Consider the following 13,152-nt stretch of genomic DNA (forward strand, 5'->3'; position numbering starts at 1 on the left):
AAAGCAGTCTTATTGGAGGCACCAAGAATAAATAAGATGGAAAGGGTGCCAGTGTGATTCTACTTACCACTGGGTGGAACTCTTGGAAAGTTCTTCAGAAGCCAGTGGTATCAATACCTGTGCAAGAAAAGAAGCAGCTAATTAAGTTCCGAGAAATCTGAGCATGCTAATATCTTGTGGGAGTGATTTAACACTTAGTTTTTTTTAATTGTAAGTGCCCTACAGCTGCTTAGGTAGAACCTTTGCTGATGCCCTCTCTCAAACTTTAAAGGCTAGAGTCTCATTGTGACAGCATTCAGCAACACATTTTGCGGCACAAGTATGATACAGAATTCCCATGTGCTGAATCTGGATCGGTACATGCAGTTGTTACGCCACAAGCCTCAATCACCTTGCCTAAAAAGGGAGTTTTCAGCCAGTTGGAAGTTGCAATCAGTGAAAGTGTCCAGGGTGGGCTTTTTCAGGAATGATCAACTCGCCACCTTTCAGGACAGCTGGGACCACGAAGATGCACTGACCACACCCTGAACCCGCTTGGGGATACCCCTCTGGTGAAGGAATGTCCGCCGGGTGTGGGGCACACTTCCTCCTGCAGACAGGCCTCCGCTGTCTGAATGCGTGACCTTCGGGTGCGGAGCACACTCCCACCCGCAGACAAAGCCACAGCTGTCTGAACATCATTGCCCTCTATCTAACCTTTGCTCTCTTAGTGGTCTGCCGTGCCCTGTCTGTGACCTTTGTCTCCTTCGTCATACATTGTTCAAGGGGGAAATGATGCAGTGGAAACAGGTGCCAAAATAACTTTGTACCACCTCTCGATCTTGGGATTGGAAGATGTGTAAAGGTCACAGTCCAAAATGTATCTGCCTGGGTTTGCATACTGTGCTAATAAAAAGAGCCTCCGCAGAGCTAGCTGGCAGCATGCCTGTGCACAGCTCACCTGCATTACCAACTCCTGCCTCGTGCCTTCACTTTACTCTGGCAAGCTTTAATAATCCAAGATGGTCAAAGGTCAAGGAGATACATTCTGGCTGCATCATCACAAGGACTTGGTATTTATTGGGGGCCTTGCAAGGGTACTGGCAAGCTCACCAGGCTGGGGCCTATAGCTCAGATCCTGAGGCTACAGCAGGCAGCAACTCTGCTCAGACGAAAGGCAGGTAGATAACTCTCCTCTCACGCAAAGTCACATTGTCTATTTCTAGGGGTGCAGTTTCTGGGGTGAGAGTCAAGAGCCAAGGCGGAGGTGCAAGGCTGCCCTCCTACCATTTCTGTAATGGCTGGTGACTTTTTGGAAGGCCCAGCTGCTTCAGATTTCCTCAGGTGGTCCAGATCTGCACTACACAACATTGCAGGAAGTGGGTTGACTACTTGTGGCTCCCACGTTGCTGCACGGAGAAGGCCCCACGCTCAATTCCCAGCATCTCCAGGTAGGAATGGGAGAGATGCTGGTTTGAAATCCTGGAGAACTGTTGCCAGTCAGCACAGACAATACTGGGCTAGATGGACCAGTGGTGTGGCTCACTAAAAGGCAGCTTCCTACATTCCTATGATGTGATGATTAAAGCCCCTCTGTTCTTAAGACTGTCTCTCTCATTTTGCATCTCCTGCATCTTCCAACATTCAGCTTCACTAATGATTCTAGGCTGTAGTATTTTGAGAAAGGAAGAACATTTTAACTCACACTTACCTGCACCGGCATTCCATGGTATTTTTTCTTTATATCTGTAACTTACCTTACCAAGCAGCCCTTTGTCTTTGGATAAGAAACCTCCACTGTTCTTCACTGCTACATCTAACGTCCTTCTCTGTACTTCAGGTAATGAAACACTGAAATCAAAGCTGAAAAGGGAAACAATCTTTCAGAGAAAACAATCTTAAAGTGAGCTTATGAAATGGAACACAATAAGGCATCGGATACAGGATACCCAGCAAGTTTAGAATCTCTGTTTATATTTTTATTAAATTGTATTTCTAAACTGCAAAACAGGTCTGCAGGAGGGAAATCCCTGAAATTCTGAAAGCAGCCTTTGAGAGATTCCAACTGAGCTTGAATGGAAAAATATTCACGAACATAAACTCCCTCTCACCTCATGGTGAGCACTTCCCTCTGCAAAACTATTTGCTTTCTGAGATTTCTGTCCATCTCTACTTTCTAAGCATACCAGGCTACTAAAACCAATCATCTTTTAAAACAGACATTGTACTAAACCATGTTCCCTGTTTTAAAATAAGTGTTAAAGAAAACACAAACTTGGGAAATCTGTTTACTCCTAAACAGTTTACTGTATACTCCTGATTACTTCTATTTCACTGCAAGCAAAGGAAGATTGTGTCAACTCCATGTTGTAAAAACAACAAATGAGAAACTGCAACATACGCCTGATCAAACACTGGATTTAAATTCTTCTTTGAAACGCTTGTTTTTCTTCTTCCTGATCTCCTCTTGTCAGGCAGTAAATACATTCGGACATAGGGGTCAGATCCTTCTTCTGAAAAGGCAATTAGATTTCTATCAAAGAAACACAAAATAACCACATTAGAACAGAGGACATTTATTTATTTTAAAGTACACTGTCTCGGTATTCACACCAACTGCCTCGGTATTCATCCTCTCAGACTGACTGTCTTCTGTATGTGCTGATTCTTAATCTCTTCTCTCCTAACATATTGCCTACTGTATACACAATCACTCTCCTGCCTCCCAGAAAGAGGATTCTGGTTACAAGTAGCTTTCAGTATGAGGCAACTGAGAGAAATGGAGATCAGGAAACAGCACTAATGGAGAGGTGATGGGTTGTCAAGCCACTACATTGCAATAACAGAAGCCAATGGTAGAAAGTTGCTGCTTACGGTTACATACTGCTCTGAGCATTGCTATTATTCTATTGCAGTATATTTAACAAAATGTTTCAAAGACAATAAAATGTAACGGTTAATAAAAAAACCCAACATTAAAAGCAATTTTATTAAAAAAGCAAAACAAATGAAATGAACAGCTAAAGGTAGAAAATCTCTCTTATATAGTGAACAAATGGACACTTGAATGCAACCCCGGTGATCCATGCCCTGGTAAGCTCTTGTCTGGATTACTTACAATGTGCTCTACATGGGGCTTATGTACAGCTTGCTTGGAGGCTGCCGCTAGTGCAGAAAGCCGGTATTCAGTGATTTAAGAGTGATGTGCCAATTCAAAGCCGTATTACTCCTATTCTCCATGACCTGCAGTGGCTGTTTGCTTCAAAGCCCAATTCAAAGTGTTGCCATCAACTTACAAAGCTCTATACAGATACAGTGGTAACCTCAGGTTACATACACTTCAGGTTACAGAATCTGCTAACCCAGAAATAGTGCTTCATGTTAAGAACTTTGCTTCAGGATGAGAACAGAAATCGTGCTCCGGCAGCGCGGCGGCAGCAGGAGGCCCCATTAACTAAAGTGGTGCTTCAGGTTAAGAACAGTTTCAAGTTAAGTACGGAACTCCGGGACGCATTAAGTACTAAACCCGAGGTACCACTGTACATGACAGAATGCTTTCCCAGTTTGTGCAACTGGAGGGAGCCCTTCTTAGGATACCACTGTCCTGTAATACCCAAGGAACTGTGGCCTGTTCAAACGGTTTCCTGGTTGTGTTGTGTTGACCTCTTTGCCTCTAGAGGTCCATCATTCTTCAACTATTAGTTTCATTGGCTTTTGCAGACATAACCCTTCACCTGGGACAGTTAGGCTGAGAGATCTGCTGAGCCACAGGACAGTTTGTGGGAATGGTTAGATGGCTTTTATGGTTATATTCTGTTGTTGTGTTCTTTGTTGTTGTTCTACTGTGTATTGTAAAGGTGAACTGCTTTGTTATCAGAAGTGGAGCAGTGTATAATTGGATTAAAATGAATGAATAATAATAGTTTTGCTGCAAGATGCAGAAAGAAGCAATATAATACTCACCTACATGTGTGAACCACAACCATAAGTTTGTTTCTTTGTGAGCTGTGCCGAATTGTTAATTGAATCTGTCCCAACGGAGACTGTCCTAACGTTGTGCCACTGTGAAGAAGAAGAGGAGTTTGGATTTGATATCAGCTTTATCACCACCCTAAGGAGTCTCGAAATGGCTAACAATCTTCTTTTCCCTTCCTCCTCCACAACAAACACTCTGTGAGGTGAGTAAGGCTGAGGGACTTCAGAGAGGTATGACTAGCCCAAGATCACCCAGCAGCTGCATGTGGAGGAGTGGAGACGCGAACCCAGTTCACCAGATTACGAGACTACCGCTCTTAACCACTACACCACACGGGCTCATAATACTGTCAATATTCAGTTGCCATGTTGGGGAAGCAACTGACATACATAAGCAGGTTTATTTGTTTTCTTGAAAGTTTTTATCCCCTCAATAGGAAGGATATGACCTTTCACAAACTCAGAAGACATGCTGCATGCTGTTTTAACCCAGCTTTTTCTGGTATAAATAGAGTGGAGATAGATAGCCTGGAGGAGCAGAACAAAAGCTCATCTAAACTATAGGTATCCCACAAGAACACTCTCCCCACTTGAGATTCTCAGTAACTGGCATTCAGAGGCACACTGCCTCCAACAACAAAGCTAGAGCATGCTTCATATCTACTCTGCAGTGAAGGTTACATTACAATGTACAGATGCAGCATGTAAGGCGATTGCTGCTGTGTGCAAATGTCAGCAGACTGCATGAACTGTTCTTCAGGCACAGTAGTTTAAGAAACAAAGGATGATAAACATGTTTAAGAAAGCTGTGAAGCCAAAATAACATATTCTGTTACATTCAGCAGCTTATACATCTGAATGGAGAAACACCCCCAAGTTACTAAATGCATGAGAATAATAGAGAAGTCAATAGACAATATGAGCTCTCCATGTTAGTTGAAAAAGGATCCTCGCTATGTGCCTCATATTTAGGTTAGAAAGAGCCGACAGAACGTGAACTAGTGTACCAATCAGAATGGGGTTCAATTTAGGTTGGTAAATTTAAATACATACCTACAAAGGCGAAGGCAACTATAATAATGAGAACTGTTTACTCATATGTTCTGTTGTCAAAAACTCCACTGAGTTGCAGAAGCAACAAATATTTTTACATCGGATTATACTGCACTGTTAATTTATCTGCTGTGCAATGGCAAATTAGGTATAGTTGCTATTTATAGACTAAGGATGCCAGCTGTCATCAAGCTACATAATCTTTATTTTAAGACCTCACAACCCAAGTTTCAGTTTGTAATTCTCAGTGGTCAGTAAGACTGTGTCAACATATGCCAGTGTTTTTGGGAAAAGTATCATTGCCCCTGGAGAGGCTTACAAGATAGGTTCTGGGCATAAAGCAAAGCCTAATTGACCACAATTATCGGAACCAGGAAGGATTTTTTATTACAAGTCATAGTTAGATAGGGATGCTGAAGGCTCCCTCTCATCAATGTTCATAGGTTTGCTGCAACATTGCACCCTGTAGTCTAGACAAGATTTCATCAATCTGGTGCCCTTCAGATGTTTTGGACTACATCTCCCATCAGCCCCAGCTAGCACAGCCTAAAACAGCTGGAGGACACCAGGTTGATGAAAGCTTGTCTAGACTACATGTCCTGTTGTGTAAGGAACCCTAGCTTCTCACATCTATTATGTTTGATGGCCTTCCTGGTTGCTTCCTAGCCTAAAACCTAATGTAAAAAGAATTCAGGACCATACTTTTCAAGTTGTCTCAGCCGCTGCCGCAGCTCCTGCGTAGCAATGGGCAGTGATATGTCCGAAGCGATACTTGGAGTAGGTTCTTTGACTGAAAGGTGGCTGGGAGAATAGCTCAAGTTGGAGGCAAGGAGACTGGATGAGCTTCTGCTGAGATCTGTTGGCCACTGAGGACTAGGATTAGAGGGATGGCTTTTTTCAACCACATCAGTCTTTTTATCAGTGTCTGTTGTTGTGGAAACTGGGTGTTTGTTCAAGTCAGTTGCTGGAGAACTGGGGACCTGAGGCTTGAAAGAACCTTTTCTTCCATCTTTGGAAACGGAGGGCCTCTTCACTTGGGCTGAGTGTTGGTGGTCTGGAGACCTCTCTTGCTTTTCAAGAGAAAGAATCTAGAAGCCACAGAACAGAGAACATGGCATTAATTTCTTGGCGCAGTACAGAAAGGAACTGCAATTCATTTTTTTAATGCAATTTGTTTTCTTCCAAACTTGGGAACATATATTTGGATGCCACCACCCCAGTTCCTTAACATATATTCATTGAGATCATGTACCCTGAGTGCAATCTTCATGTTTACAGTGCTGTTTGGACCAGAATTGCTAAGATGAAATCTCTGATGCATAGTTAGATCTTGACTTTCAAGAAGCTGACTTAGAGGAAGCTTGAAGTTTCCCAAGGAACACTGGTGTTGTTCATCCTTGACCTATTGGAGAAGGAGAAGAAACTGAGCACACTGAACATTTTAAATAAAACTGACTCAAACTCATAAAGAGGATCAGCGACTTTTCAATAAAACACCTTTTTTAAACAACAACAACTTCATGCTTCTTCACTAACTGGTTACAGACAGAAAAGCCGGTAATTTACTCAATAGTGTTATTTCTATGGAAAAGGCAATAATCTGCCAAAGTCGAAGTAAAGTAAAACTGCTGTCTGGAACAGAGCAAAACAAAAATGTAATGATTCAGATATGAATAACAATAGCTGAGTTTGACTGCTCACACTGGGGGGGCTTTAGATTCATGGCCATCAGCTCCATTTGATAAGACATCCAAATTCCAGCACCAGATGCCGTCAGGTTTACTGTGACCACAATATAAACATTACAGAAGCTATTTAAAATGTTACTGCCTGGTCTAGTAAAACAAATTTGATTATGCAAACTGTTCAGCATTTGCAGAAGTGACACAAGGTTACCCAAGATCTTGTCATCCAAACGAGTAGAAGCCTCAAGATTGGGGGTTTTGGTTTTGGTTTTTTGGGAATCTTACAGAGGTAACAGAGGGACACGGGTGGCGCTGTGGGTTAAACCACAGAGCCTAGGACTTGCCGATTAGAAGGTCAGCGGTTCGAATCCCCGCGACGGGGTGAGCTCCTGTTGCTATGTCCCAGCTCCTGCCAACCTAGCAGTTCGAAAGCATGTCAAAGAGCAAGTAGATAAATAGGTACCGCTCCAGCAGGAAGGCAAACGGCGTTTCCATGCGCTGCTCTGGTTCACCAGAATCGGCTTAGTCATGCTGGCCACATGACCCGGAAGCTGTACGCCAGCTCCCTTGGCCAATAAAGTGAGATGAGCGCCGCAGCCCGAGTCGGTCACGACTGGACCTAATGGTCAGGGGTCCCTTTACCGAGGCCACTAACGTTTTAGGCCCATAGGCACCTTTGGATTTTTGAAAGAGTACAATGAATGCCACCTCTGATCACTACCCTTCTCATCAGATCAGTCACCCTACTAGAGACGCAAGAAAGAAGAAAGAATGCACACACTTCACTTTCCCAAGGGATCTGTGGAAAAGCTGGATCCCATAGAATAATTATGAGCCTTGGAAATGACATAGAGCTGAAGGAGGAAGTGGGAAAGAGTGTCACTCTTCTAACTTTCTTCTTTTCCTCCATGCCCTTTTCAAGGAAGGAAGAGGTAACCACCCTCACAACTTCATGTCCAAGGGAGTAAGATTCACTGGCACCAGGGCAAAGCCTCAAACGTGCCATAAACCAAAAGCTCATGCCATGACAAATGTATTGCTGTGTAAAGTGCTAAAATACCCTTTTTCCTGCAACACATTAACATTACTACTCATCTGGAAGATACAGTGGTACCTTGGGTTACAGACGCTTCAGGTTACAGACTCCGCTAACCCAGAAATAGTACCTCGGGTTAAGAACTTTACCTCAGGATGAGAACAGAAATCATGTGGCGGTGGGGGGGGGGGCGGCAGCAGCGGGAGGCCCCATTATCTAAAGTGGTACCTCAGCTTAAGAACATTTTCAGGTTAAGAACGGACCTCCAGAACGAATTAAGTTCTTAAACTGAGGTACCACTGTATTGCCATGCTGTTTTAGCAACAGTGGAATCAAAATACTACATGGGGGAAGGAGGAAAGTAACCCATGGATATTGGAAGGGATTACTTAGGGACAGGAGCTGGTATAAACAGGGGAGAGGCAAAGACCTCAGAGGGGAAAGACATCTTACCTCAACTTCTAGCTCTTGCCGTCTAGGGTTGTGAATAAAGAAAGTGAAGTTTTCCTCCCATACAGGTTCATTGGTCTTGTAACGAATCTATTCAGGGATAGGGAAAAGTTTGTTTATTACAATTAATGGCTAAAAATAAGCTCAGTTTATACAGTTGCTTTGCAACTTTCACATACTGTACTCTGGAAAAACGGCAAAGTTCATATGGACTAGAAAAATCACATGGAAGCTTACACGGTGAATCAAATGCCCCTTATAGATTTAAATGACTTTCCCAGCATATCCAAGAGCCTGTGTAACATAATGGCAAGAGTGTGGCTTTGGATGTTGGAAACTGAAGTTTAAAACCCCATTTCAGTTGCTAGATGGTGGCTTCAGGCAAGTCTCTCATTGTCTCTCAGCCTAACACAATTCACAAGGTTATGACGATGACTAAAGAGGCCTTGGGCTCCTTAAAGGAAAAGTAAGATACAAGAGTAATAAAGGCCCAGTCCTTCAGAATTGGTTACAACACAAATGTCACTCATTTTTCTTTGGTTTAAATTAACCTGCTCTCAGCCTGCTTCTCAATAGGAGGAGGACTGCAAACACCTCTCCTATTACGTGTAACACGTAAACAACTGTGAGCAATGAATTCACAAGAATACCTCAATATTTATCCAAGGTAGATTTAGGTCTTTGAGCTTACCTTACTTTCTTGTGCCTTGTGTCCAACAGTCAGCAAAACAAGGGGGTTGGGGTTGCTATTTAGTTTCTTTCCTGACTGAAGACGAAGGGGGGGGGGGTTGAATGAAATTCTTTTAGCATCTCATTCGGGCTTTCCATCAATCAAACCCAGCCCTCCACCCATTTATTTTGTATTCTTTACAAAGTTGTTTATAGGTTATGAGGCAAACAGCAATCACACACACCTACCTTGAAATATTCAGTACAGGGATACTACTGACACAACTGAGTTTCAAATTCCTTCCCATATTCCCCCCCCCCCCACACACTTTGAATGAAACTGTTCCATAAAGTTCAACCTCTCAATCTGTTAATAAGCATTTCAAATCCCAGAAAAAATAAATGAATGTTGCGGTCTGCATGCAGATGGGGGATATGGATAAAGCGCAAGCTTAGAAAGCTTATTTTTATTATATGTATGATGGAATATTATGATTAAGCTGAACTTCAGACTCATAAAACATCTTTCTTTTTCTTTTCTTTTTTTGGAGGGAGGAGAAGCAAAGAAGGAGATGCGCTATGATATCTTATAGGTTTACTTATAGGTTTACCCAACCATCTGTCATGTCTGAGCCTTGCTCCCCAGTTGAATACCATTAGGTCAAACTGCAAAAAGTAAACAGTGGCTTATCATCAGTTCACAGAAACTGAACATTCCCCAATCGTGAATGTCTGTTAACATGCTTTAAATTAATGTCTCACAGAAACACTTTCATTAAAAAGAGAAGTATATACAACAGTTAATCCGAAGCAGCTATTAATGTTGTTAAAAGTCATTACCTAGATTGTTAACAAATTTATTTGAACTTGAGACATAGGAAAAATTAAAATGCTTAAAAAGCAGAGGTTAATAAAATATGTTAAATGGTTAGAGGTTCATAAACATGTATTAAATGTATTAAACATGTCCTGAAATTTTTGAATAAAAATATTTTTAAATTTAGATTTAATTGATACACAAGCCTCTCTTTAATGCCTCTCTTTTTAGTGATCATTATCTTTCATTGAATGAAGCTAAAACTTTTAGATTAGGAGAATCATACAGCATGTTTTGATTCCTATAAAATCAGAGGGTTTTTTTTTACTGCAATTCATCTTGAAGTGCAAATTCCGTTTCTCATACAAAATACTCAATTTTAAAAGAAATAAGCCATATCATTAATCATCTATGTGCTCAGGAGAATAAAAGGAGAGTTCCTTTGATCCTCCACCACCTCACCAAACATGCCCCCCCAAATATTAACTATGGGGCTGTTTGCCAAGAAACTGGTTTAGTGATCACTGAATGAAGTATATAGCATTAAATCAAGTTCTCAGCCACCAACCTTTACAAGATAGAACTTTTCGTTTACTGGGTTCCTGACTTTCCGTTTTCCAAATAGTTACGTCTATCCCCTCTTATTTCTCACTATTCACATGTTTCCTTTATGTTACACTGAACAAGATAAAGTGTATGCTCCCTCATAAAACAGCTGCAAAACAGTAATTTTAAATCCTCGCACATAGGATCCACTAATTTGGCTGGCCTTATTTCTAACCAAGCCTTATGAGGAATGGCTGAAGGAGCTGGGTAGGTTTAGCCTGGAAAAGAGGAGACTGAAAGGAGATATGATAGCCATCTTCAAATACCTTAAGGGCTGTCACGTGGAAGATACAGCAAGCTTGTTTTCTCCTGCTCTGGAAGGTAGGACCCGTAGCAATGGATTCAAGTTACAAGAAAGGAGATTCCGGCATCAGGAAGAGCTTTCTGACAATAAGAGCTGTTCGACAACGGAACAGACTCCCTCGGGAGGTTGTGAACTCTCCTTCATTGGAGGTTTTTAAGCAGAGGTTGGATGGCCACCTGCCATGGATGCTTTAGCTAAGATTCCTACATTGCAGGGGGTTGGACTACATGACCCTTCCAAGTCAATGATTCTATTATAATGGCCAGTGAGAAGAAGCTGTAACTTCCTGTCCACAGGGACAATTACTGTAAACCACCCTGTGATCCCCTGATATATAAACTTAAAATTATATCCATCCCCTTTGAGCCTGCTTCCAGTTAAGATTGTTTACAGGGGAAGAGAGGCTGACTGTGGGCATTTGCATATGCATACACACGTTTGTAAATAATCCTTTCTTTCCAACCAATGGCACTAATTATGTCTTTCAGTGTCTCTGTGCTGCAAGCGTATTTTGAAAAGATTACTCCTATGGTAAATATACTGGAGGCACCCTCCTGCTACTTGACAGAACTCAATTTATGGTTGCCACTGGTCTATGTGAATTCTGGCCAGTACCTATAAGGGTCATCCTGAAACATGCTGCTATGAGTAAGTCTACAAAGCTAGTTTCTAATCAATTTCATTTTGATGTTTTGTTGTGCTGGAAGATAGGAATGAACCAATGGGCTCAAATTACAACAGAAATGATTTAGACTAAACATAAGGAATTACTATGGATTCCTCTGTTACAGGTTTTTAAGCAGAACAATTTTTGATTCCCTGCATCACAAGGGGGTTAGATTAGATGACCTTCTGAGATTGTTTCCAACTCTATAATAGTCATATTCTTAAAGTGCCCCTTATACTAGCCTAATAATGAAGACTTCATCTTTCATCACAGATTACTGATAAATTTGATTACGCTTTAAATACAGTAAATGCATGATTCACAGTAGAATCTGGTAGTTTTGTCTTTGTTTACAGCTTTGTTTTTGCTTAGTTATAATAAGGTTTTAATGTTTACAATGCTACACTGATACGATTTTCAGTGTGCTGTCTCACAGACAAATAGATCAACACTCTGTGTCTTAATGCCTGGTACCAAGTAGTAAGATTATGTTCTGTGGCACAAAAAAATACATAGGAATGTCAATTTGTTACAGGTGACTCTGTGACTCCATTTAACGTTGTGACTTTAAATGGAAAGGTGTATTAGCTTTACCTTCAGGGCTTTCTGAACAGCAGACTTCTTCAAGGCGTCTGGATTATACTCTAATGGATTATGCTTTTAAAGCAGAAGAAAATGAACATACAAAGGGTTAATAAGGCATGCAATGAAGCAGTTCTATGGAGGTTAAGTAAGGACAGGACAACAGGGGACCAGGGGGAAAAAACATTCTCGGAATGAAGGGGAAACAACAAAATGATTATTCCAAAATAATACGACAAAGTCTTTTGTTCTCATTCTATCTTTAATTCCAGTATTCTAATTAGACACCATTTTTTTCCAGTAGGGCTAATATTCTTCTCCCTTATTATTCTCTTTTCAAAGCGGTACGACGCAACATAAATTTCTTTTTTGAATTGGAGATGTACGAATAGGAGTGGATTTAAACAAGATTGGCCTCTGACCATTTCCATTAACAATTTCTCATTTTATGTTGGTAATAGCTGCATCACCCCAGAAGTGGCTCAGGCAAGCTATTAAGAATTAAGCTACCAAGAAAAACTGCGATGCTACCAGCTGAATAGGAGAAGGGGCTTCGAAAGAAAGCAAACAGGTGTTCAGGGTGCCATCTTCCCCCCATGGGTTTTTGAAGCAGAACATAATATTTAATGAGAAAGTTCTGCTTTGAAAGCTCATGGCATTTGTTGTTATAGTAACAGAAGCAACTCTGCAGTCATGCTGTAACCCAAAACAGGAAGAGAAAGTTAGAGTGTTCCAGAAATAACTCTTTTAAAAATTCAATTGCACAGGATTTTTTTCCCTGTTTTCTGCGGGGGTGGAATAATCTGGTATGAAGTTGTTAGACACATACAGTTGTCTCTGTTTCAGGGTACAGCATGAGTTTTGATGTGAAAGTCATGCATTGAAACAAAAACAAAAAATCCCACAAACCTGTTGGAAAGAACTAGAAACGTGAGGTATACAGGACTGCAATGTTTTGTGGTCCTTCCTTCTTCAGGGGGGTAAGAGAGAGAATGGACATAGTTTCTTATCTCTGAATATAGCTCCTTAGAAAGAAATTTATTTCCCAGGGCCATAAGTAACCCAATAAGTACACTCAAGAACATGAAGTTCTTCTTGAAGCAATGGGTCAATTTGAGTCAAGAGTTCTTTGCAGGAGCATTTCAAAGAGTTGTGTACATACCACACTCATGCTACTGGCAACCTGGGAAGGCGTCTTAAGAATCAAGAATGGACAACACAACGTGCAGGAACTTGGCCTGTTTCTATTTGCCACTTAGAATAGCTATGTGTATAGACATAGCTGTCAACCTTTCCCTTTTTTAAAGGGAAATTCCCTTATTCCAAATA

General features: G+C 41.3%; 1 protein-coding gene across 4 annotated transcripts in view; it reads right to left on the minus strand.

Moving 5' to 3' along the window:
- The window catches only part of ESYT2 (extended synaptotagmin 2), a 66,077-nt gene that overhangs the window by 3,441 nt on the left and 49,484 nt on the right, over window positions 1-13,152 (minus strand). For 2 of the 4 annotated variants that reach the window (XM_080974030.1, XM_080974032.1), the window contains 9 exons: window positions 11,836-11,898; window positions 8,870-8,944; window positions 8,182-8,268; window positions 6,260-6,409; window positions 5,710-6,095; window positions 3,943-4,041; window positions 2,381-2,512; window positions 1,737-1,842; window positions 68-117 (listed from right to left, as the gene is read on the minus strand). In XM_080974030.1, the coding sequence (XP_080830156.1) occupies window positions 68-117; window positions 1,737-1,842; window positions 2,381-2,512; window positions 3,943-4,041; window positions 5,710-6,095; window positions 6,260-6,409; window positions 8,182-8,268; window positions 8,870-8,944; window positions 11,836-11,898 (1,148 nt within the window). The remainder of the gene's footprint in view (window positions 1-67; window positions 118-1,736; window positions 1,843-2,380; window positions 2,513-3,942; window positions 4,042-5,709; window positions 6,096-6,259; window positions 6,410-8,181; window positions 8,269-8,869; window positions 8,945-11,835; window positions 11,899-13,152) is intronic. The other 2 variants (XM_080974031.1, XM_080974033.1) reach the window with 1 other exon arrangement.

The sequence above is a fragment of the Podarcis pityusensis genome (assembly GCF_964106645.2).
Source record: "Podarcis pityusensis genome assembly, chromosome: 12".
NCBI classification, from domain to species: Eukaryota; Metazoa; Chordata; class Lepidosauria; order Squamata; family Lacertidae; genus Podarcis; species Podarcis pityusensis.